The 25,815-nt window shown below is 47.3% G+C and overlaps 2 protein-coding genes across 4 annotated transcripts; both read left to right on the top strand.

Annotated features, from left to right (window-relative positions):
• Nucleotides 1-1,112: 1,112 nt before the first annotated feature.
• Nucleotides 1,113-20,428, top strand: Chsy (Chondroitin sulfate synthase). 3 transcript variants are annotated; one of them, XM_033476133.2, is made up of 8 exons: nt 1,116-5,523; nt 10,066-10,167; nt 11,212-11,381; nt 11,461-12,188; nt 15,673-15,813; nt 15,892-16,072; nt 18,202-18,558; nt 18,659-20,428. In XM_033476133.2, exons 4-8 carry the CDS (start codon nt 11,532-11,534, stop codon nt 19,612-19,614), a joined length of 2,292 nt encoding a protein of 763 aa, XP_033332024.1. In that variant the 5' UTR covers nt 1,116-5,523; nt 10,066-10,167; nt 11,212-11,381; nt 11,461-11,531; the 3' UTR covers nt 19,615-20,428. The 3 variants fall into 3 exon arrangements, with proteins under 3 accessions (XP_033332022.1, XP_033332023.1, XP_033332024.1); XM_033476131.2 differs by having other exon boundaries at nt 1,113-5,523; nt 11,212-12,188; XM_033476132.2 differs by lacking the exon at nt 10,066-10,167 and having other exon boundaries at nt 1,113-5,523; nt 11,212-12,188.
• A 2,011-nt stretch (nt 20,429-22,439) lies between these two features.
• LOC117223691 (uncharacterized) lies at nt 22,440-25,494 on the top strand. The gene is made up of 3 exons (XM_076521008.1): nt 22,440-23,097; nt 24,577-25,124; nt 25,268-25,494. The coding sequence occupies exons 1-2, from the start codon at nt 22,669-22,671 to the stop codon at nt 25,096-25,098; spliced, it is 951 nt and encodes a 316-aa protein (XP_076377123.1). The 5' UTR covers nt 22,440-22,668; the 3' UTR covers nt 25,099-25,124; nt 25,268-25,494.
• Nucleotides 25,495-25,815: the final 321 nt, after the last annotated feature.

Here is a 25,815-nt window from a genome sequence, read left to right as displayed (position 1 = left end):
ATCGATGATACTAATCGCTAATTATTAGTTATTGCTGCTTTTTTAATGAAAATTTATGACGAATTCTGTTTGATTTATGTCTCGAGTAAGTTACGAACGCTTAAACTGTTTTAAATTGTTACACATGGTACAAAAATGAGCATGCGAAAGATAAAACAGCAAAACGATGAAAACGATGTAACAACATGTATATATTACATTCAACTCGATAGTATGATTAATGATATTTCTATTCGACTCATGACTGCATAGGAAATCCATAATTGAATTGCAACATCAAAAATATATTGCAACAGAGAGTCAATTTAATAGCTGTGCACCGAAGTAATTTGTCGCCATTGATCCAACGAATGATTAAATAACCATCAGAGCTAATTACATCGTATTTAGATAATCAGCTGAACATTTGCCGCTTAATTGCAGCTGATGATTATACATTTTAATTATAATCGTTAATAATTGATCGCACTGGCGTGTTCACAGTCGATTCCACGGGCCACAGAATTTTATAATATTTTTATTCGTACGCCACATGTTCCAGGGGATTGGAGATTTTATTTTGGCCGGCGTTGCGTGGTTTGCGAGATGCATAATGCACTCGTTTCGATTTTTGATGCATCATTAATGAACCTTGTATTGATACGGCCCTGGGGATAGCGTTACCTATTTTCATTGATTTTAATCGTTAAATAAATGATCGCCGGTACGGCCGACAATAATTTTTGGATCGCGACACGATGAAATCGACGGGGATCCCGGGGGAAATAATATATTAATTGAATGCAGTAGTGCATATGGGTTCAACGATCTGTCGTCACATAGCTGGTTCCCGCCATTTTGATCTCGGCACGGCGGCAACGTTCGAATCATCCACGATCACGCTGCGACCACGCTATCGCCGAAGTTGTTGCCCCATCCGGTAACGAAGAAACAGCTACGCCCGTAGTGGAAAGAAAACGTGTCACGCCTCTCTCCCGCCGATCCTCATTTTTATTAAGAGCCGAACGATTTTCTTCTTGAATGGAACGCAATCTTGCAGCCGTTGCATAATGCATAAGAACCGACGCATTGTGCAACACATTAGTCTCTCTACCGGTAATAATTTCATAAGGCACTGATGCGGAACGATGAGAGCATTATCGTCCGCGTAATTCGATACAATCTTGTTGAAATGTTTAATTAAAAACGTTCCGGGGCGTCGCTAATATCGCGCGAAATAATACGCGCGCACAAGTGCCTCCGTAGTGCTAATAGCCGTCGTGAACAACGGGAACGACGAAAGCACCGATGAGAAACAACCGATGATTTCGTACGGCGTACCGTTTCCCTCGGATTTTTCGCTGCTTTGCATCCGAGTCATTCACACCGCGCAGAGGTCAACTATCTTATCTGATAAAGCCGCGATAAAGCGATACCACCACAGCCGTGAACATTTTCGACGGTGTTTCCTTCGAATAACGTGCAACCTCATGCTATACAACATCAGCTAAAATTGATCAAGAATCGGACTACGTACGTGTGGACATTGGCGCGGGAAATATGGATGCTCGAACGACGATCGTTTCTTCGGATATCGTGCAACGTTGTGCAGCAAGATGCGTCGTAATTGCTAAATAAAAATCATGACGAATTTGGCGCACGTATGAACGCGTCAAACATGGCCGCTAAAACGACTATTTGTACAGGAGTCGCGTGCAACTTTATGCTGCAAGATTTACCGAAATTGCTGAAGAATCATGGTGAATCTGAACTTCGACACTTTGGCTGCGTCGTGAAACGTTTCATAAATTAAGGCGTTCTATTTAATTAAATTCAAATTAAACAGTTAAATAGTATGACATCGATTACTTTTTTTAACAATCTTCTGTTTCGCGGATCCTGATAAAATTAGGAAGATACAATAGCTTGGCGTGAAAATAAATGGTTAAATCCCAGCAAATAATTCCGCCAGCCAGGTATGGGTGACGCGGCAGTCGTTGAACAAACGTGGATGCTCAAACAAGGATCATTTCGTAGATAGATCGTGCAACTTTATGCCGCAAGATTCGCCAAAATCGCTCGAAGATCGCGGTGTATCTGTACTCCAAATGCAACAAACGTCGAGACCGAAACAACCGCGGCCTGTTCCAGACAATTCTCTTCTATCTATGTGGTTACCGCACGTGTTCGGGATCATCGTGTTCCCGGGAAGCAGTAAACCCCAGCCGTTTGCGTGGAATCGTGCGCAAAGATGTCCCAAAACCGTGAGATATCACATGTGTAAGATTCCAGGGATCGGTTCGTGCGTCTGCCGCTTTCCGGCGGCTGGATTTCCACGTGGTCTAAAAATAAAATCATCCGAGCGGGCCAGCAGCCAGCAGAAGTTTCCCCCTTTGGGTCATCCATCCGTCCAGATGAATCAATTTCGTCAGGAACATGCGCTCTACCATCGAAGAATGTGAGAAATCTGTGAGGGGTCAACGATCCATAGTTTTCGAGCGCACACCTACGTCGCCGGCCCTCTCGTCTTAATCGTTCCGCTCGACCAAGGATCGAGCGTGGCGAACGGGGGATAATGCGAAATTCACGAAGCGTAAAGGTAGTTCAATTCGCTTCTATTTCGACGGAAGTTCCTGCTTTACGGACTAGCATGGCCGGGCTATGCTATGTAGTGTGTCGGCTTCGGTTCTTACCGAGCGAACGTTCTCCAGCGTTTCGCCAGCGCACGCGATCCTCCCCGGTCGTAGGTGTGTTTCTTGAACGCTGGTTGCACGCGACGCCGTTGCACAATACCCTAACAAGAGATCCGGCCGCGTACACATCTTGCTCGTTCTCGCTTTTGCTCGAGTAAACACGTGTGCGCGCCGACGATTATCGCGCGAGGGAACGCGTCGCGGACGAAATCGCGTACGATCAGCTGCTGTCCAAGCTGGCCTGCTCGAACTAGCCGCGATATCGGAAGCAATTGCCTCTGCAGAGGATACCGGGAACTCGTTCAAGGTGGGGCAGGGTGCCCCGGTGATCCGCGATTGACAGACCGACGCACAATTTCTAGCTTTTTAAACTGTGTGCACATTCGTTGGCGCAGCTCTTTAACCCTTTGCACTCGAATTGGCGACTCTGAGACGCCTCTAAAAATTGTTCTATCACGTTCCAAAATAAATTATACATCGTCGTATTTAGTTATACCTGAAAAACTTTTGCTCGAGTCACGAGATTCAATTTCGTATTCACAAAATGCAACAAGTCATGTAAAATGGAAATATTGTAGATCAGAAAGACCGATCTGGATTTAGAGTTAAAATGGCTTCGAGTGCGAGGGGTTAATCGGAGCGACGAGCTTTGGGATTGGTACAAATTCTTATTTCTCTTTTCTGCGATTATATACCGCAGTTATAGTACATTCTCCCTAATTTTTCTTCATTTTGTGAACAAGAATGGATAATTTGAGAAGAGAAGACACGATTATTCGAGCCTTGCGCCTCGTTTTTATAATTATTGACGATTGACAACTATAAAAATGAGTAATAATCGTATCTCCGCTTTTCAAATTGTCCATTTTCGTTTACAAGCTGAAGGAAAATTAGGGCGAATTTACTGTATTTCTTAACATGTCGGATAAAGTACACTGCGTTTCGTAACTATAAAATCGTTAAAAAAATTGCGGTTTTTATGCATTGTAGTTGATATAACAATGAAGGAAGTATGCCAAATCTGAGATTGCACCGAAAAGACGGTACTTTTCTAAAAAGGTATACATTTTATATTCACACACATTTTATATTCACATTCAATAAAAAAGAAGAAAAACAGAATACTAATTTATTCTTGTTTCGTAACTATAGAAACAACAGAGTAAAAAAAAAGTCAACGTATGTACGTATTGTGAACGATAACGCGGTGTATTCTGGAACGGGTTAATCGAAGATCCGATTTAATTTTAATAAGAGTCTTAGTGAAAACTGAACATTTCTCGATGATTTCATAAACTTCATAACTAAATTGCAGAATATTAAATTGCTGCAAAACGGACTTGACAGCTTCGCGAGAACGAGTCGTGCAACAATATAAAGCTGAGGTCATCGCGGAGCTTAAAGTCTACACTTTCGCTGTCCTCCGTTAATTTGTTGCCGCGATGATTTAATGACGCGTCACGAGGGAAATTGGGTACGCGTTTTCTCCTAGAAAATGCCATTGTTTGCAAATCCTTGCGCAAATGCCCGCAGTTCGTAAACACAGAATCGTGTTCTCATCGCCGAATCAGCGTTCGATCGGGCTACTACCATAAACAAACGCGTGGACACAGCTCACAGATCGCGACGGGAACTCGTCCGATGAATGAATTTTAAAGCAGACCGGCTAATATCCCGCGTTCCCACCGATAAGAATACTTTCCGAGGGTCACGAGGCTCTAAACATAGACCTCGCGCGCGTTCGATCGCGGGTCCCGCTCCAAAATTTAGGTAATCGGGTCTGTATATCGATAATCCATAGTCTAATAAAAATAGAAGCGTGTCGCGGCTGCCGGCCCAGCCGAGGAGGAATCGGTGGGATCCGTTGTTCGACGACGAACCAATAACTTCGGGATGCAGATCGCGCTGTGCGGACGCTGGTTACGCATCTGTCGAGATTCCGGAGGCGTTTAGCGACCGCGAGGAAACGCGGGATACCGGAGGTTCTTACATAAGCTTTCTTCTGGCGTACGTGCATCTGGAAGAAATCTCGAAGAATCCGGCGGCCATCGCGTGGCCAGCGAGACGAAGTTCGGGAGACGAAGAAGTTTGAGAGACGAAGAAGCTAGAAAGTCAGAGACGAAGCCGAAAGGAGAGGATCCGGAAAAGAGTCGGATCCGAGAGGCTGTCGAAGGTTGCCGAGGTCAGGAGCAGGGGATGAAGGACCTGCGTTGATCGCCGACCTCGTCCGAAACGCGAACGCTTGCCCGTCCTGATTCCCGATGCGATTGGGTCGAGGGAGTTTAGTGCACACTGAACCGACAGGCCGATCGGACTGCCTGGCTCCGACTAGCTGGCTGACTGCTTGGCCGACTGGTTGCTCGGCTGCCTGACTGCAAGCCGGCTCGGTCTCTTCTCGATTCTCGTTCAGTCGCTGTCCCGACATCCTGCTCGCAACACGTCCGCGGCGGGTGCCACCGCGGCCTCAGCCTCTCCACGTTCCCTCTGGTCGTCATCTCGGCTTCAGCCTCTGCCATGCCGCGGGGGACAAGGCTGGGCCCAGGTTTTTTCGGCGCCAGCTAGGACCCACGTGGATCGACAGCCGAATAGAAGTCGGCCGGATCGGCGCGACGGCTCGCGGCGAAGCTTATCGGAGAAGAGATACGTACGCGCGCACCTTCGCCGGACCGCTTCTAAGGCCGCTAATTAAATCGGTGTGTTGGAAGTTGTCGGACAAGCGACGTTCTTGTTGTGCGGGACAGTGAAAGAGAGAGAGAGAGAGCGCGCGGGTCGTGGGTGGACGAGCAAGGTGGCAGGCTGTGACCGAGCGGACCCCGAAATTTCTGCGAGCCGGCATCAGCTTCTTGCGCAAGTAAGTGCTTCCGCGTTCGTAAATTGGGAATGGAGTGGAACACAAAGGACGATTGTTTAACTCATTGCATAATGAGACTGTTCAGCCGTGAACGAGGACCGCCTCGACAGCCTCTCGCGCGAGCCTCTCTTTTATTATCGCCGTGCCGGGGCCCAGAAGTGTCGATGACTCGCCGAGAACTCCTACCGGTTGATTGAACAACGCGGTTGGTTTGTCGCCGATGCGAGTCACGACCGCGGCAAATCTGCCCCGCCTGACGTGCCGTTGCCCGCGATGATCCTGCCTGCCTTCTGCACCCTGCCTAGATCCGTCTGTGGGAACAATTAGCGGAGACCTCGTTCCTCGTAACAGCTTCTAATGGCCTGGCCTGCCGGTCAGGTCAGTCCGCCGAGAACGAGACCGTTCGGACGCTAATGCGAGTCGATAACCACAACGTATCCCGAACAACCTGACCAGAAATCCTCCCGCCGGCACGTTTCCAACGTCTCGGACCCGAGTTTTAGCATTCTGGCCACGGTGCGATCGTTCCCCGTTTGCCCCACGGCTCCTTCCGTCGTTTCACGAATATCCTCACGAATTTTGTCTGAGGCCCCGACGTGTCGACGAACTCGATTCGAGCTCATTGTCGCCGGTTCCCGGCCTCTTCGCAGTAATGAGCTAGACGGTGAATGCAGGGACTAGCGATCTGGAACTGACTTTCGGCTGAAACCGGTTCTCTACCACGTCTCTCGTCCACGTCCTCGTCCGTGGCGCGTCACTCCGTAGCCTATCCTTTAACGGGACGAGCGCGACCAGGATTTCGGTGGAATCGGGATTCCCGACGACGAGGATCGATGGGCGATTCGCGGAACTCGCTTCGACGTCGCGGAGAATCTTCCGGAACACGTATCGACGTTTCTGAAAATCGGGATTCGCTGTCCGGACGCCTCCGTGTTTTTTTGCTGAATTTACCGCGCGCTATCGCTCACTATTTCTGACTAATCTTTCTCACGGGCCGATAAGATTGTGGGCGAGAAGAGAGACTATATATATATATGTATTTGCCGGATCGTCTTTCGACATGCTTTCGTTCCTCCGAGGCCACGATAAATCGTATTAACGGAATCTCCGGCTCTTTCTGTGGACGTAATCCCGCAGCGATTGTGAGAACGGAAACGCGAGTACGGGTTGCGGCTAGAAACAATCATGGATGACCATCAGCGGCCTAACACTCGGCGAATCGTTAATTTACAGTTAAAGAGAGCGTTAACCTGCTAATTAACGCGATCATCTCTTATCGGTGCATCGGGATTATTCTTTGAATCGGTGGCGCCCCCGCAAAGCGGTCGATTTTTGTCTTCGAAAGTGGCACGAAAATTGGTGACGCTTGAAAATCGTGGTTTATTCGCGAACGATTTAATTATATGCGCGCTCTCTCAGCCGACGTCGACAGATGCGTCCGTGTTGTCAAGTAATGATGTGACATCATCGCTCAGCGTAATGGTTTTTTCGAAGAGAAGCCCATGAGGCGTGTTATTACGGGGCCCGACGTAATGCAAAGCATATGAAACGTGTTTTATTTCCCTTAACCAGTTGGCTGTTGCAATCTCGTTGAAAGCTGTATGCGTGGCTGTTGTAATATATTTAGAACTAAGTTCTAACGAAGTGATTGTTCCATTCTCTCACATTTCGTTATTAACATTTATTTATTTACTTCACTTAATTCGGTCAGCTGTCTTCGACGAGTGTACTCGTCATAACACGATATGTGGTAATTTCTTTGTAACAAGAATATTCGTTAAAAAAACGAGTATATTCGTTCTCTCTCTCTCTCTCTCTCTCTCTCTCTCTCTCTCTCTCTCTCTTTCTTATCCACAGCTTGGAGCCCATAGAACTAAGCAACTACATTTAGATGCTCCAATTGCAATATTGAATCATATACAACTAGAAACCAGTTGTCTAAATAATTCATTGATTGTTGTAATCCATAAAAGTACTTTCAAAAAATGACTTCACAATTTCAAAGGTTTTTCAATAGCTTCAATTATTATCAATACAATTGGACGGCTCAGAAGCTAATCAGGGCAAGTCCATAATCCATAAAAGTACTTTCAAAAAAGTAATTCACAATTTTAAATGTTTCCCAATAGCTTCAATTATTATCAATACAATTGGACGGCTCAGAAGCTAATCAGTGCAAATCCATTAACTTTAATAAATAAGGATCTTGTAGATTAGCTGTAAAAAGATAATAATTTGAAGCAGAATTCTCATTATAATTAAATAAGAAGTATCAACATCAGTACTTAATTATTTTATTTCATTTTACGAATTCTTATTTGTTTTAACTTTATTTCGTTCAGTCATTCCATGGTCGATACAAGTGCTGTTTATTTACGATGAAATTGACTGTATTGATTTATCGGTCGGAAGATTTATCTTTCCAAAGAAAAGTGGACTCACGCTGATCGGCTACTGCACCGACCAGTTAGACCAAACAAAGCAATATTTATTAACTACGCCCATTGGACCGTAACAAAAATAACTTACACAACTACTTTCAATTTACGATCATCGTTTCTTGAAATTTTCTGCCGTCCTCAAATGGCCGTCGACCACTGTGCGTCGTTTCTCTTAATCGTCCAGCTTCAGTTATCCCGGCAGGGATTCGATAACTGCCCGCGTTCGGATATGTACATCAGCCAACCGGGAACCGGTTTCGCCAAGGGACAATTTCGTCCCTTTGTCTACGCCGATTTAGGGAAAAAATATTCGGCCATCCCGACCGCGCAACCGTTCCAACGGAACAGTTCTTTTCTCGCATTATTCTGGAGCAGATAACATCGCGCGGAGTCACGCCGAAATTCCTTTGAAGAGTTTTCCCGCGTCGTTATAACTGTGAACGGGAAAAAATATTTGACTAGCTCCTCCAACGGAGGCGATAACGTCCGTCGAGTATTCGAAGTATCGTTCGAGAGCCAGTGAGTACACTTCAATTAATTATCAGCGTTCGGGAAACTAGCACGCGCGGAATACCAGCGAAACTTTGCATCGAGTCTGGAAATGGAAAACTCTTCGATAACCAGGCTGAACATAATTAATACAGTCCGAAGACGAAGAACTAATTCCTTTCGAGAGATTTCTAGTAATAGTCTGTTTAGTATGAATGTTACTACGGTCTATTAAGTCGGACCCAAATTCTGTTCTCGTATCATCAATATTCAACTCTTTGCACTCTATTTTCGCTGTAATCAACATTTTAACCCTGATCCACCGTGTATATCCATGTCACACTTACCGGCGAAAGTTAACAATATTTATATACAAAATTTGATATTTTAATAAATATACCATGTTTATTAAAATATCTAATAATATCTAATAATATTTTATAAAATATAATAGGTATATTAAAATATAATAATATACCTATTCCATTAAATGAAATGAAATGAAATTATTAATTCCACTTATATCGCAATACTGTTTTATTTAGTGCACACGACGAGTTAAAGAAGCAGTAAAAAGAATAAAATAAGAACGTAAATATAAAATTAATATACGTCTTGTAACAACCAAGGTTTAAGAATTCAAGTGAATACAGGCACACGATAATTTTCTTCGTCTTCTAAGAAATGATTACGATCGAAAAAATTACGATCATCGCAACTTCGTAGAAAATAGCGTAACAAGGGGTTGAAACGAGACTGCTCCGATCTCAAATAAGATCGTAAGGACTGCGTTACGTGCGACGTGCACATCGGTAAAGCTAGAATCGTTGTTGGCAATTCTGTAAAAAATTGTTCCCTCTCGAAGACTGCGTGCAAATCGTGCGCGAATATTTCCGCGACGAGGACGCGCAGCATCTTTCCAGGCAGGGGTGTCGGCTCGGGACTCGCCGACTATTTTCTGTGCTCGGTTCGAAACGATTGGGTAAATGCTGCTTGTTAGCAGCACGTGGAGTATGCATTCCTCCGTATAATTCGCGTAGGTAAGAGAACCGTGGACGCTTAATTCACCGGGAACGTCTTATAACGGCGCGTCGTGCTCTTGGTTATGGATACACTATTATGCCACGGGAACTTCTTAGAGCTTCTGGGGCCGCTTTGTTCGCCTGCTTATCGCTGTGTGACGGGGCAAAGTATAAAAATCATCGCCGAGTCAATAAGTGGCCACGTGGATACTGTTCGATAGCTCCAATTGAATCAGTTTTATCACGCGACATGGTGAACATTTCGATCGTCCGCGACGATCGATAATTGCCTCCGTCGGGGCGTACGCAGTCGGAAGACGAGCCGCGATAGGTCGATCCCGCTTCGTGCGTCGCACGGTCGCGAAATGGATGCTCGACGATCCAAAAGGAAAAAAAGAGGAGAACGATCGTCGCCGAATATTAATCGCTGACGCGCGACTCGCCCGCTTCTCTCCCAGCACGTGCCCGACCTAAATCCTTCGAGGAGCCACTCGTCGATATATTGATCGTATCAATTTTCGTCCGCGAATCGGACGAACGATCGCGCAGCCCGCTCCTTATCAAACAACGGCTTCGTGTGTTCCTTTCAGATTAACATGGAATCCCGATTGCTCGGACGTTCGAGAACTCGCGGACAGTTCGCGGAGCAGCTCGGCAGAGTGCGGTCGCTGAGATCACCGAAAGGATTCGATGTAAGTTGGCTCATAATCGTTGATCCCGCTCGCGTCGCATGCAAATATTATCCGCCGCGGATAAACTGAACCGAAGGTATTGTTGACACTCCTCGCAGCGCAAACGATTGGTCAAACAACGGCCGCCTTTGTAGTCTCGCCGAGAATCTCGAAAAACACACACACAGTCGAAGTTTGTATTTTAAACGGCAAACAGCCTTGGACCAAGGTCCAACGGACGGCTGAGCCGCTTCGGGGACGTTTCGTGCCTTAACTCGGTCAAGACGGTGTGCCGAGCCTTCTCTTTTGACTACCGAACACTCGGTTTAAAATACCGCCGGCCTCTCTTGATCCCCTTTGCTTCAAATAGCTCGCGGACAATTCCGTGTTCCGAAATATTTCACGATCAAGCTGGCAATACGGTCGACACTCATTTCCGTGGCCTTCTACGATGTCATTCGGACTGCCGGAGATCGACCGTGGTTGTACGTTTCGACTTTGAAATACGATTACTCGTGAACTGTTGCACTTACTATGACGATTCTGGTACGAATATGTTGCCTACTAATTTTACCGAAGCACAACTATTTTGTTACACAACTTGGAATATTCAAGTTGCTAATAAAACATGGAAAGTGGAGAAAATGTTACAATTCTCCCCCTCTCCCGGGGGTTGATTGTAGCACAGCTTGGTGTCGACAGTGACGTACATTTAAATTTAAGAAATCAAGTCGTTTATTCGACGAAAGTTATAATAATTAGACTGCAGATCTCAATGGAAAATAAAAGTTTTGTCGAGTAATTGTATAAGATAAAAATTGAATAACAACGTATTCCTTCGTTTAATAGATTTAATCGATTCCAATGTTGTCATTATTCTGAATTTCTCTCAGCAACTTCTGCAATAGAAATAAGTCTAACAATAATAAATAAAAAGAGGCTCCAGTATCATTCGAAGATTCTCCCGGCATTATTGAAGTGTCTCTGGTTGCATCCATCAACGGAAAATACCTGTTCGAATTTTCGGTGTAGAACGACCCTAAAACGAGTCATTTTTGTCCGCAGGTTTGATCAGAGCAGCGCTCGGTGCTTCCAGTGGGAGCAATGGACGAATCCCCGGCGATCTTACTAATTAGCGCATTGAAATCATTAAAGACGACGGCGGCGAGCGTTAGAATGACGACGATGAACCCTGCCGGTGGTCCGTGGACCCCGGAAGAGTGCCAATGGAGGAGGTGACGTATCACCCAGTGATGCGTAAACGACGTGGATTGGCCAGCGCCGTTCTGGGCCTGATAGTGGGCCTTCTCCTAGGTTTCCTGATCCAAAGTTTCCGGATCCTGTCTACGAGCCATCAGCAACGGTTCAATGTTTACGCGTCCTCGATGGCCGGGCCGCGGGCTGCGAGGCCGTCATCGACGAGAAACATCAAGCTGATGGACGACGAGCAGATAAACAGTTCGTCGACGAGCCTGGTCTTCGTGGGCGTGATGACGGCCGGCAAGTACCTCGACACGAGGGCCAAGGCCGTCTACGAGACCTGGGGTAAGGATCTTCCAGGTAAAATTGCCTTCTTCTCGTCGGAGACGTCCACCGTTCCCGAGAACTGTCCGGATCTGCCTCTGGTCGCGTTGCCGCGGGTCGACGACACCTATCCGCCCCAGAAGAAGTCGTTCATGATGCTGCAGTACATGTGGAACAACTTCGGCGATCGTTTCGAGTGGTTCCTCAGGGCGGACGACGACGTTTACGTGAGGACCGACCGTCTCGAGAAGCTGCTGCGATCCGTCAACTCGAAGAGAGCCATGTACATCGGCCAGGCTGGCAGAGGGAACTCCGAGGAATTCGGGCTGCTGTCCTTGGAGTACGACGAGAACTTCTGCATGGGCGGACCGGGCGTCATTCTGTCCAGGGAGACCTTGAGGAGGATCGTGCCGCACATAAAGTATTGCCTGAGACATCTGTACACGACGCACGAGGACGTCGAGCTGGGGAGGTGTGTGCAGAAGTACGCCGGCATACCTTGCACCTGGAGCTACGAGGTAACATTCTTTTACCAATTAGGCGACGTTGGTCTACTTGGCTTAAGGGGGTACCAGGCGGTAACCGAGAACCGTGCCGTCGACTTCAGGTTGCTACGGAGGCACTGCTAGACTTTGCTAGGTCATTGGAGATCGTAGATTAGTTTGGATATCAAGTGCGATGTCGACTTCTGGATCTTCGAAAGCAATCGATAGAGCTACACTCTATTTGAGCTCGGTTTCGAGATTTTATTCTCAGTGGTTACTTTCAAGTAGCTACGGAGGTACTGATAGACTTAGCTAGGTCATTGCAGATCGTAGATTAGTTTGGATATCAAGTGCGATGTCGACTTCTGGATCTTCGAAAGCAATCGATAGACCTACACTCTCTTTGAGCTCGGTTTCGAAATTTGATATTCAGTGGTTACTTTCAAGTAGCTACGGAGGTACTGATAGACTTAGCTAGGTCATTGCAGATCGTAGATTAGTTTGGGCGTCAACTGCGATGTCGACTTCTGGATCTTCGAAAGCAATTGATAGACCTACTAGAGCTCTCTTTGAGCTCGGTTTCAAGTTTTTATCCTCAGTGGTTACTTTCAGGTAGCTATGTAAGTACTGCTAGTCTTAGCTAGGTCACTAAAGACGATAGAATAGTTTGGGTATCAACTTCAGAGTCAAACCCTGTGAACTCCATTTCTGGATCTAGATGCGTTCCCTTTTCTAGATTTATTCTTATCTAGGGATAGCTTCGAGGCAGCTAAGTAGGTAATGCTAGATATATTGTTAACTGGATCGTTCTAGATCGTACAAAATTCTGGGTACCAACTTCAGAGTGAAAGCCCCAAAGATCAACTTCTGGATTTTAAGAAGCAATGGGTGCAGCTTCACTTTTCAAGCTCATTGTCTAGATCTGTTCTTCAGTGACCCAGCGTTAAGCGGATCTAGACCCAGCGTTAAGCGGATCATTGAGGACGAAGGTAGAATATTTTGGGTACCAACTTCAGAGTCAAGACCCGCAGCTTCTCCAGAAGCGAACGTAACTTCGTTCTCTTCAGGCCAATTTTCTAGATCTTCTTTCCATGAACACGTCCCGGTATTGTCCAGCTGCCTCGCGTGTCCCGCTGCCGTTCACATAACATTAAATCTATTTTCGCTCGCCCTCCTTTCCTCTCTCATTCTCTCCCCATCCGTTCTACGTTCTACCTTCTCTCTCTCTCTCTCTCTCGTTCTCTCTCTTTCTGTTCCTCTCTCGCTCCACGTGCACACACAGCCGCGACCGTACACGGCACGTGTAATTTGATGATCGACACAAGCTCACGGTTCATTAGAACGCCGGGCTATCCCACAGAACGCGACACGTACGCGATACCGCTTTCCACACGTACGAGTTACCTGATGAGCGATGCACAGCCGGAATCTCCGTTCCGGCTAACGGTGACTCGGCAAGGAATCCTATGATTCTATCGCGTGCAAATAAATGAACCTCTTTGCTCGATCATTTTCCCATTTTTCCTGCGGATGCCTTGGAGATTCACGCGCCTTGCCTACGAGCGCGAGCCGCGATTCAAAAGATACCGGTTTCCACCGGTTTCCGTTTTAATGGCGGTGCTAATCATTCTTTTTATGTCCTCGCGCATCTGCCCGATTTCGTCGGGCTGCGAACATCTCCGCGCACGCCACAACCGGCAATTAACACTAGATCTACCGCGCATCGATCGCAGAAAAAAAACCCGGATCTCTCGGTAGTTCAAAATTATCGAGAAACTCCGTAAACACCGTTGTGCGAAACGATCGGATCAATTTCTTGGTTTTCGGGAATACGGTGATAAAATGTCGGGAAGTTAAACAAAAAAATCCAGTCCCGTCATTCTTATGGAGCAGCGCGCGTCGGCTATTTTTAGTGCCCGGTAGATTTATCGTTAAGTAGAAGCGTGACGGCGTCGAACGATCATGCCCCTGCCGTGTAGATCGGACGTGGCACGAGCTCTCGGACATTCGCAGTTGCATGGAATTCGTCGGAACGATGCGCAAGTGGCTGCACAAGCGATCCGCTGAGACACGAAACCCTGTCCGAATTAGGTGACTCAGAAAATCGGGCAATTAAACCGTCCCGGACGGACGGACTGACGGACGGACGGAAAACGGCGGCGAGCCGGTAACGTAACGTAACCCGCTCCGTATTACAGGTTTAAATACGTATGTAAGCTACACGTCTGCATGATGCGCAGGGTACGCTATCATTGGGTTAACTCGGAAGGTACAATGCACAGATGAGGATGTTAGTCGTTAAGTACAAGCGAATAGCACCCTGCTAACCCAGTGACCAGATCGAGCGATTCTCCTCCATCTTGACACTCGGCGTGTACCGTCGGTGAGCGGTTGAGCAGCAATTTGCAGCACGAAGTGTCTCGAATCTACGCGTAGACCTCCTTGGAATAATTTAATCGAACTGCAGTCCGGTGTTAGCGCTCAATGTTGCGCGACGCAGCCCGCGGCTATTATGTCACATTGCCGGCGACGGCGTGGCCCGAAACACGATCCAATCAAAAGGATTGTTGTGGATTGAGGAAATCCTAATAAAGCGCGGTCGAACGATAGAAAAAAAAAGAAAACGAGGGAAAACCGGCGAATCTCCTGGTCATCGGAGATCGCCAAGGATTCCGGTGCAGCCGGACACGATCGTGTTCGCGAGCGTCTCTTGCACCGGTCCCATTCAGACCGCTCGTTTGAAAGGTGAAACGCAACGGTGGAGGATGTCACTCGTTAGATACGCACAAATCGTACCCTGCTAACCTACTGGCAGTCCATTCATTCCCGTCTTGACGCTCGACGTAAGGTCGAAACACTTAATAGCGGGACGTGCGAGCGTTCGCTCTTCGCGAGTTTTCGCGGCGATCGAGCGATATCAGCGTACACGGTTCCCTTATCGGCTTGCGAGACCGTTCACACATTCCAGGAATCTACGTATGTACGTACGTAGGTACGTATAAGGTGCGCGAACCGCACGGTGTGTGTTCGCACAACGCCGCGGCACGGAACACGGACGAGCACCGCACGTTTTCGATTACAGGCGCGTAAATCGTAAAAAGAAACCGCCGAGGGAACGAATCGGTCTCGGCACGGCGAGCAAGCGAGACACCGAGCCGGGACGATTGTGTGTAACTGGAGACCACCACACCCACTGGTCTCACGGCTTGATTAACACACGTTCCGCGGGGCCCGTGTTCCACCGAGATGCGTCTACGCGTTCCTGATAGCAATAATTATCGGCCGCGCGCGGGCAGGAAGTTCATACTTTAACCTTAACTCCGGTTCTGTTTGCGTCAATTGCCGTCTGTCAAGGCTCGCGGGTGCACGCCGATTCGGGCCGCGTTAATTCGGCCACTCGAAATCTACCGCCGCCACGAAATACACATGCATCACGATCGCGTTGCATTCGTATCGAACGCGTATCCGAAATTCTCGATGGAAATCATGCCTGATCGGATCGCCTCCGCTTTTCCAGATGCAGTCGATCCTGTACCACAACAGCAGCGGTGCACAGGCGTTCACCGGAAACCTGAAGAAAAAGGAAGTCCATCGTGCTATTACCCTGCATCCCGTCAAAAGCCCGCCGCATATGTACAGGCTGCACAATTACATGAGGGTAGGTAAAACCAGCCGAGTAATACTACCTGCGATCATTGCTATCGGGCCGCCGCAATAGGTGCTATTTCCTTTCCAGGCGCTCAGAATACAGGACCTGCAGCAGGAAAGGCTGAATCTGCACCGGGACGTCTACGCGATGGCCAAACAGCTGGGCACCGCCGTCGAGGATTTGAGCGGCTTCGAAATAGCTGACGGTGTGCCGCTGTTTCCGGTTGATCCTCACTCCGCGGAGTATCCCGGCGACACGGAAATATTGGGTAATTGTCGGCCGGTTTCGAGGGATCGTTATCTCTCCCTTCGACGATCGCGCACGGTCCTAAAAGTTAAGCGACCAGCTTTAATCGCTGACCTTGCGGATTTTTGTTTTACACGCGGTGGAAATCGTATGCGGTTACTGCGAGATCCAGTTTTCTTCTGAATCGTTTGATCGAGTTAAAAAATATTATTAAAAATAATTTTGAGGTACATACTTTGTAATTCTTTGAATACTTCTGCGGTTTTTAGTCATTATATTAATTTTATTTATTTACTTATTTTATTTATTCTATTTTATTATCACTTTTAGTCACAAATTTTTAAACTCCACGGTTTCTAGTAATTATCCCTAGAACAACCCCCTGGGGTTGCCGGCGACCCTACAAAGTTCTTAATTTCTGAACGTGTGAATAAATATTAAAACGTTGAGTTTTTCCACGTCCTTTTGACTCTTGATTTTATGAAGGATCAAAAAGAAATTTATATCGAGATTTCGGTACTCTTTATATTTTGAAAATAATAAATCATATTTTAATTATAAGATCTTATGTTTGGTCGCCCGCGATCCTACAATATTACCAACGCCGAAAAATAGAATGGGGTTGTTTTAGGATTACATTAGACTGTGGATTTTTTGTAGTAAATCACGGATGTATCCACAGTTTTGTATTGCATCCATTCATTACGGTCAGGAACGCATAAAATCTGCACTCTGATAATTGAGAGAAATATCGTGTTCGCGATACGTACTTCGTAACATTTCGACAAATCAGTGTAACAAAAAAAACGAACCAGATACATTTGTAACAATGTGAGAAAGCAAAGTATCCCAACGAAGACAAATGGAACTGTCGAAGACCGACTAATTGTCCAAGATTGTTCGCATTCCCGGCAATTGATACAAAGTGCTCCGATGCTCATTTATCTCGAGGAAAAAGTAACAAATTAACGGATAGAAAGAAGAGAGGCCGGGGTCGTCCTTGCGACAGAAAAAGTCTGCCCCGGATCGTCGTCGTCGGTTTCAAGACCAATCGCGTTTCCGTGGATGTGCGTTATTAATAGAGCCACTTAAAATGATTAACTCGTGCGAATTGATCGCCGGACCAACGTCGCTGCAACGAGGTATGGGACGATTCGTTTCAGCCCATCAGCGGTGACGATCGGAATTTCGATCGTGATTCGACTCATTTCCATTTTCTGCAGTTAGAGTGTGATCGCTCTAACGTGTAATTGGTCGATCAGCGGGCAAAGTGATTCGCGGCGTTACGTGCGCTTATCATCTCCTAAATCAATCTCGCGAACTTCGGCGACAGTTCTGATCAGAACATTGGGAACCTTTGCAATCTTGTTCTCTTTTACTCGACTTCTGTTCGATCCAAGAGATAAATTCTTGCCGATTGACGCTCAGCTTTTTTTATGGTTTATCTGCTCTTCCCAAATTGTCCATTTTTGTTCACAATCTGAGCGTCAATTAGGGAGAATTTACTGTAGCTAGCTACATATACGATGCTTCGTCGATCATCTACTAGATCTATCTCGCAAACTACGATTATTATTCTACTTAGAAAATTAGGAAACCTTGCAAACTTGTTCGCTTTTACTTAATTCGTCTCCAACGAAAGCAGTAAATATTTTTTAACGATCGTCTACTAGATAAATCTCGCAAACTACGATCAATATTCTACTTAAAAGATTAGGAAACCTTGCAAACTTGTTCGCTTTTACTTAATTCGTCTCCAACGTCTACTAGATAAATCTCGCAAACTTTGACAAGTTTCTATTCGATTTGTCTCGAACAAACGGAGCAAAAATTTCGTTCTACTCATCGAGATTTAGTGCGATTGACCCATTTACAGGATATTTCATTTCCTTAACAACAACATCGACAAATTAAACACATTTGCAGCCAATGTATAAACACACAAATCAAGTCTTCCTAAACTGATTCCATGATTCACCGATTCTCTGTCGCTCAAACTAAGCTACGTTTTTGCTCTGTTATAAAAATGCTTTCTCAACCCGTACATTTAAACGAACTAAATTAAAAATCGCTCGACGACCGATCCGCGGGTGCAAGACGTCGACGGAGGAGAAAAACGACACCGGGAATAATAGCAATTAATTGTCGCAGGTGTTCCGGCGGGACTGCAATCGTTCAGGCCGGCGGCCAGTCGCGACGTAATTCCCTGGGATTTTCTCTCGCGGTCGGAGTACAGTTTAGCGGACTCGAATCCCCGGCGGAGGATCCACAGCGACATAAAGGAGGGTCTGGAGGACATCACGCGGGAAGTAATGGCCTCCATAAACGCGTGCTCGCGGCAGCGCGGCCGCGTCGTCGAGGAAAGGTCAGCCCTATACGGGTACAGACGGGTGGATTCTTACGGCGCTGACACGATACTGGATCTCCTGCTGGTCTACCGGAAGTACAGAGGCAGAAAGGTCACGCTGCCGGTTAGGCGACACGTCTACCTCCACCAGCACTTCACCGGTACCATTTTAATTCGTTCACCGAAACGCCGTTTCCTGGCTGGCGGAAACGGCGACAAGCCGATAAGCCATGCATGATTTCTCTTTTTCTCGGTTCGCAGGACTGGAAATACGGGAAACCGTGGACGGCGAAGAGGTGGACGAGGTGAACAAACGCCGGGAGAACGAGAAGTCGCTGCAGAACATATTCCGCGGCGGTTTTCTGAACCTGAATTTCAACTCCGAGGAGGAGGATCCGGTCAGGAGCAAGACCATCCACTTCGTGCTACCCCTGGCCGGCAGGCACGAGGTCTTCCAAAGGTTCCTACAGAACTACGAAGAGATCTGCCTGACCAGCGACCAGAGGACGGCCCTGCTGGTCGTCCTCTATCACCACAGGACCGAGAACTCCTTCAATCAAACGATAGATCTGATCGAGCAACTCAAGTACAAGTACAGAAGCGCCAGCATCGATATTCTGCCCGCTTCGGGCCCGTTCTCCAGGGCGAGAGCACTGGATCTAGCCGCTTCCAGGCTGCAGAACGACGATCTGATGTTCTTCGTCGACGTGGACATCGTGTTCACCGAGGCAGCGCTTTACAGGATAAAGGCGAACACTCTTCTAGGTAGACAGATCTATTTCCCGGTGGTGTTCAGCCAGTACGATCCGAAGATCGTGGGCAAAGGAGGGCGGGACCCGTTCGCCATCGACGAGACTTCCGGCTACTGGAGGCAGTTCGGCTTCGGCATCGTCTCGCTGTACAAGCAGGACTATCGAGCGGTGGGCGGCTTCGACCTCTCCATACAAGGCTGGGGAAAAGAGGACGTGGACTTCTTCGAGAAAGCCGTGAAGTCCAGCATCAAGATCTTCAGGGCCGCGGACAGGGGCCTGGTGCACGTGTACCACGACGTGGAGTGCAGCAAGGACCTCTCCGAGGTGCAGCTGTCCATGTGCATGGGCACCAAGGCCGACACTTACGCGGGAATGGAGACGCTGGCCAGGATGATCTATCAGAATCCGGACATCCTGCGATTCGCCAAAGCGAAGAGAGCGAACCTGACCAATGCTGCCGTTTGAGAACGGCCGACAACGGCTGACGTTACCTCCGACGATAACGCAGACACCGTGGTTCCGCAGTGCAATGAACGTTTCCGCGGGATCCGGCAGCTTTTGTACATACACTGTGCGATTATGGTACTCTCGCGTACCCGATATTTAAGAGTGACATGAATTCACCAAAGCCATTGCCGTATAAGTTCGATAATTCGAGTCGACATCGAAGCTTGCTGCGCCGGTAAAACAGACCGCGGACACCGACGGGCTAATTTAACGATTACGATTAAATTTGTAAGCTGTTAGATCGGTACGCGAACGATCAACGTGCGGGATCCGATCGATGTCCTGTGCGCCAAGATTACGGCATTGTTGGCGCTAGAAACATCGACGCGCCGCTCTAAGATCGTTTCTAGCGGCGGACGTGCCTCTCTTTCCTAGCGATGGAATGCGAATTATAGATTTGTTTTCAGAATCGTGTAGTTACGCGTGTTCGTTAGCTGGGGCTCCGCGCGGAACGGTAAAAAAAAATTAGTGCCGGCCGAGGGCGTAGAACCGCGTGCGAGACGATTCGAGATGCCAATACTCCTGAGAACGTTCCGCTGTATCAGTTGTGTAAGTACATGTGATATTATCGTGCCTTGTGTATAGACTTTTTATTTGTGAATTTTCTGTACTGCCTATTTTATCGTACCTATTTGTACCTACGCGCGACCAGTTGTGAAAATACGGCGCGCGAGAACCCCATCCACACTTGCATAAGCGTTTATGCAATTCTCGCTCGCCGAGATGCTTCGACATTTCATCGAATTCCAAATAAAATTTCTCTATTGAATAATCGTGTTGCGTCAATTGCTGCGCCGAGGAACAAACGGCTCCCCCTAATGCTCATCGACGTCTCGCTGATTTATCACAAAAACAGGCACCATCTTACGGGCAGGCATTGATCCACGGGGCTGCAAAGGGAAGGCCGTTTTTAGAATGTTTTTGGAACAAAAGCAAATGAAATTCAATTCGGACGGTGGGACGGTTAGCTCCTCGCTTGTAAATCCGAGACACAAAAATTTAAATATACGGTAAATCCGATTGTTAACAAGTATAAAAACGAGCCGCAATGCTCGAATAATTGTATCTCTTCTTCCCAAATTGTCCATTTTTGTGCACAATCCGAGCGTCAATTATTGTAGCGTATGTATAACATTTACAAAAAATCGATCTACACTAGCACCCCAATCTACCAGGAAATCCATCCTACTAGTCTCAGTAACTGGCCCAAAATTTTGCGATCGACCTAGCGGGACCAGTTACTGAGACTAGTAGGATGGATTTCCGGACAGATCCCAAAAATCAGGAAAACGAATTCTACTAGTCTCAGTAACTGGTCCACCTAGGTCGATAGCAAAATTTTGTGGACCAGTTACTGAGACTAGTAGAATTCATTTTCGGGATTTTTGTCATCTGTCCAGAAATCCATCCTACTAGTCTCAGTAACTGGTCCAAAATTTTGCTATCGACCAAGGTGGACCAGTTACTGAGACTAGTGGAATTGGTTTTCTGGATTTTTCCGATCTGTCCCGAAAATGAGTTCCACTAGTCTCAGTAACTGGTCCGCCTAGGTCGATAGCAAAATTTTGGACCAGTTACTGAGACTAGTAGAATTCATTTTCGGGATTTTTGTCATCTGTCCAGAAATCAATCCTACTAGTCTCAGTAACTGGTCCAAAATTTTGCTATCCTCCTAGGTGGACCAGTTACTGAGACTAGTGGAATTGGTTTTCTGGATTTTTCCGATCTGTCCCGAAAATGAGTTCCACTAGTCTCAGTAACTGGTCCACCTAGGTCGATAGCAAAATTTTGGACCAGTTACTGAGACTAGTAGAATTCATTTTCGGGATTTTTGGGATCTGTCCGGAAATCAATTCCACTAGTCTCAGTAACTGGTCCACCTAGGTGGATAGCAAAATTTTGGACCAATTACTGAGACTAGTAGGCTGGATTTCCTGATAGATTGGGGTGCCAGTGTAGATCGATTTTCTATTTTAGTGGACAATCTGAGCGTCAGTAAGGGACACTCAAATCGAATTATATTTGGAAATGTGAAAAATCCTTGAAAGTATGAAGAATCCTTCTTCTCATCATTGTCTGGCATTTTAGAGTCAAACATCACTTTTTTATCAATCTTCCGCAATTCCGCGTCCCTTAAAAATTAGTAAATTTGGAGAAACTCGGGATATTATAGGTTCACTGCCTGCAAAAAAAGATAAAGTGTCTCATCGGTTCGAAAAATGATGTTTCAAGAAAATTGACGTTTATTTTTTGAACATATTTATACGTAAACGTTGAAATTAACCGCATCATGTTCGCGTCCATACTGTTTCTAAAGACGCGAACGCTTGTGGGAAATATCCCGCCGTCGCAGAAAGTGTTTCAGACCGTTTCCAGCAAATTCAGGAAACGTCTGCGATCCTCATTAGCATTTATTAAGTGAGGCCAGCGGCTGGTTGATGGACGCATTTCAAAGATCCAGCGTCTGTTCCATCCCGGCGCGAGCGTTCGCCATATTTCTCGCGATAGAAAGTGTCTTCAACTTATAAGGATTCGTTCAAGGTCCCTTTAAGGATCGTGACGAAACTTGTCAATTAATCGAAGATCGCAATTAACCGATATCTCGCGAATCTTTCCTCAACATCGATCTCCGAGCTTGCTTTCCTTTTAGGAAGATCTCCGATGATCCGCGTTGCAGCGGATCAAGCGTCTCGCTCGCAACAACGATGCTTCTTCGTTGCTCCCGCCATCGCGTTCCGATAATGCGATCGAAGCTCCGATCGGAACAAACTCGAAAGAATGCGGGAGGCGCGAATAGTCGGGCCGGCGACCAGCTACGCCTCGTAGGAAGTCATAATTTATCTCTCAAGCTCAAGGCCGGTGCATATCGTTCGCCACAATCGCGTGGACGCGCGTCGTCGACGGAGCGAGTCGCTTCTACTTCGCAGCGGTTTACCGACGGCAACGTGTTTTGCTCGACTGTCCGATCGTGTTCCTGGTTTCTGTAACGGAAAGCTTAATCCGGGAGGAAAAATGGAGCCGCGATTGGTCTTGCTGGGGCTGGCAGTGCTCATCGCAGGGTCGAATAGCGACGCGAAGATCCTGACGGAGTGCGAGGCGACGATCGAGCTGCAACGAGCCGGCATTTCCCGGAGCCTGCTCAGCAACTGGATCTGCCTGATGAAGAGCGAGAGCAGCATGGACACTCGACTGGTCACCGGCCCGAAGACAGCCTCCAGCTACAGCTACGGCGTCTTCCAGATCAGCAGCGCGAAATGGTGTTCCAGAGGGCACGCCGGTGGCCTCTGCAACAAACGCTGCGAGGACTTCGCGAGCGACAACATCCAGGACAGCATCGTCTGCGCCAAGATGATCTACGATCGAGAAGGATTCCAGGCCTGGGAGGGCTGGGTGAAGAAGTGCAAGAACAAGCCCCTGCCCAACATCGCCAACTGCAGACTATAAGGAACGGTTATGCTCGATGCTGAAGATGTCTTCCGGGTGATGGCTTTCGCACGTTTCTATATTTCCATGCAATGGTGACGACATCGCGTGTGCCTAGATGATGTATGAAGATAGAGAGGATAGATGGTAACAACAAACCCTTGCTGCTATCAGCTAGCTACGATCCTGGCGATGCCCACGGCTACGATAGTGATGGTGCGGTCTTATGTCTCGGTATCAGCGATGTCCCGTTGCGATGAGTACCTTTCTATGTAAAATATATTCTATTTTCATGAAACTTTCTCTATTTCATTTTCAAACGCAAACGAGGAGGAGATTCTGTTCTTTCATTCCAGAGAGCCGGATTTTTCCTGGTTGTTGAAAAGATGAGTTTCTTTTCTTTTTTGTTGTCACTCCAATAGTAAAATTTCAGTCATTGCACAGTAAATTCGTCCATCTATCGTCTAAACAAAATTCAAGCCATTTAGTCCGGTTTTAAAAAAGCTATGCCGGTTCCCAAGTTTCCCTATTTATGTGCTCGCCGTTGCTTGTATGTACAGTAGTAAATTCTCCCCAATTGTCACTTAACATGTATACAGAAATGGACAATTTGAGAACAGCAAACACGATTATTCGAGCCTCGCGGTTCGTTTTTACAGTTGTTGACAATCGATAGCCATAAAAAACGAGCCACAAGGCTCGAACAATCGTATCTCCTTTTCCAAAATTGTCCATTTTCGTGGATAATCCGAGCGTCAATTAGAGAGACATTACTGTACATCCTATAATTCAATGCATGCACAGCCCATTTTTTTATGTGCGTGCACGATGTCTTTTTCACACGGAATTTTTATACACGGAATTCTTTTACATGGCATTTTTTCCACACGATTTTTCCTAAAACGTATGCACCGCGTTAAAAAAAATAAGGTGTAATTCCCTTACGTTCTGTACGATGTCTCTCGGCTGCATCTGGAGCGATCGCGATTGGGCCGCGCGATCTAATAAAAATGCCAAATCATCCGTCGGCGAACCGGGGACGATAAACGATCGCATGCCGCGCAATTACAGAATCGTACGCGATAGGATTGCGAGAGCCGAGAATTTCATAAACGGTTCGTGGCCCGTTCTCGTTTCGCGCGAAGACAAATCGCAACATCCTCGGCGGAGAGGAAGAGCCCCGCAATCGCGGCCAGTATCAATCCCACGTTATTCAACGGAGCATTATCGCTTTCCGGGAGAGGTAGCAGTGTCGATCGGGCTTGTCGGCTGATCATTGTTCTCCATCGGGGCCGCACGCAATCCAACTTCGGCTGTCGACCTTCAAAAAAATCTGGGGAACTGGTGGGGCGAGAAAAGGTAGCAGACTGCATCGATTCTAGTCGCGCTTCCTCAAAGCCGAACGACAATTAGCCGCTCGAGATAATCGCGCAGCGCGACGACGACGACGACAACGACGACGCCAGGGAACGAGCAGAACGTCACACGTAATAATCGCGACACACGCGTCGTTGTCGCGATCGTCCGTCGCAGTTAGGCGCGGAGCATCGCGTCGATCGACAGCGGAAACACGGTGGAATGAAGACGGCGCAATTTTGGCTGACGGTGGCCGTCGCGACGGCACTGTTGACGCCGGGACAGGTGCACGCGAGGATCCTGACGAAGTGCGAGGCGACGCACGAGCTGCAACGGGCCGGCATCTCCAGGACCTTCGTCAGCAATTGGATCTGCCTGATGGAGAACGAGAGCGGGATGAACACGAACCTGGTGACCGGCCCGAAGTCGGCCTCCAGCTTCAGCTTCGGCATCTTCCAGATCAACAGCGCGAAATGGTGCTCCCGAGGACACGCGGGCGGCCTCTGCAACAAACGCTGCGAGAGCTACGCCGACGACAACATCCAGGACGACATTGTCTGCGCGAAGATGATCCTCGAGAACGAGGGATTCAAGGCCTGGAGCGGCTGGGTGAAGAAGTGCAAGAACAAGCCCCTGCCGAACATTGCCAGCTGCAGGAGATAATGAACGATGCCTAAGTACTCTACCAGGTGATGATTTACAAGACTTTTCAATATGTTTCCGCGCAACAAAGACCAGACCTTTCTCCGACGACAATCGGAGAACCGGCGCTGATAATTAACGATGCCTAGCGATTGACCTTGCTAATGCTATGTGTGCGTTTAATGCATAGGAGATCTCTACGAGGAAGGATGACTCGAGGAATGACTGATTGGGTGTCCGCCAGTTCAAGGCTATCCGGCGAGCGTGCGTTGATCGCAACGATAAAACTGTACACGCGAATTTGTCTCTCGCGTACCGGGCAGTCCGCGATGTTCGCCTCCGCGACGCTCGGCGCCGCGAATTCACGGAGTTGCGTCACGATCGAAGAACTTTTGAATAAAGGAGATACAGAGAAAACGTAGTACGAACATCGTTGATCCTCGAACGTTCGCGTTAAGCTGGGAAATACGTACGATTCACAAGTTTCCTTAGTTTCCTCGCTCGAATCGATTTCTGTCCACAAAATCCTGTAACGACGGGCAAATTTTGCGAACCGATCCGAAATCAGCGCGTCGAAATCTACAGGAACGTGATCAGAAAATCCAAATGTAAATGTTATCATTAGATAAGTCAGAATTTCGTTGGAACACGTCAAGTTCAACAGAACTTTTCAAGGCTAGCAGATACAAAAAAGTAAATGCCGTACCTTAAACGGCGCGTTTCGAACCTAAGGCAAAC

Source organism: Megalopta genalis, chromosome 4 (assembly GCF_051020955.1).
Source record: "Megalopta genalis isolate 19385.01 chromosome 4, iyMegGena1_principal, whole genome shotgun sequence".
Taxonomy (NCBI): Eukaryota; Metazoa; Arthropoda; class Insecta; order Hymenoptera; family Halictidae; genus Megalopta; species Megalopta genalis.
This window is presented reverse-complemented; position numbering and strand designations above follow the sequence as displayed.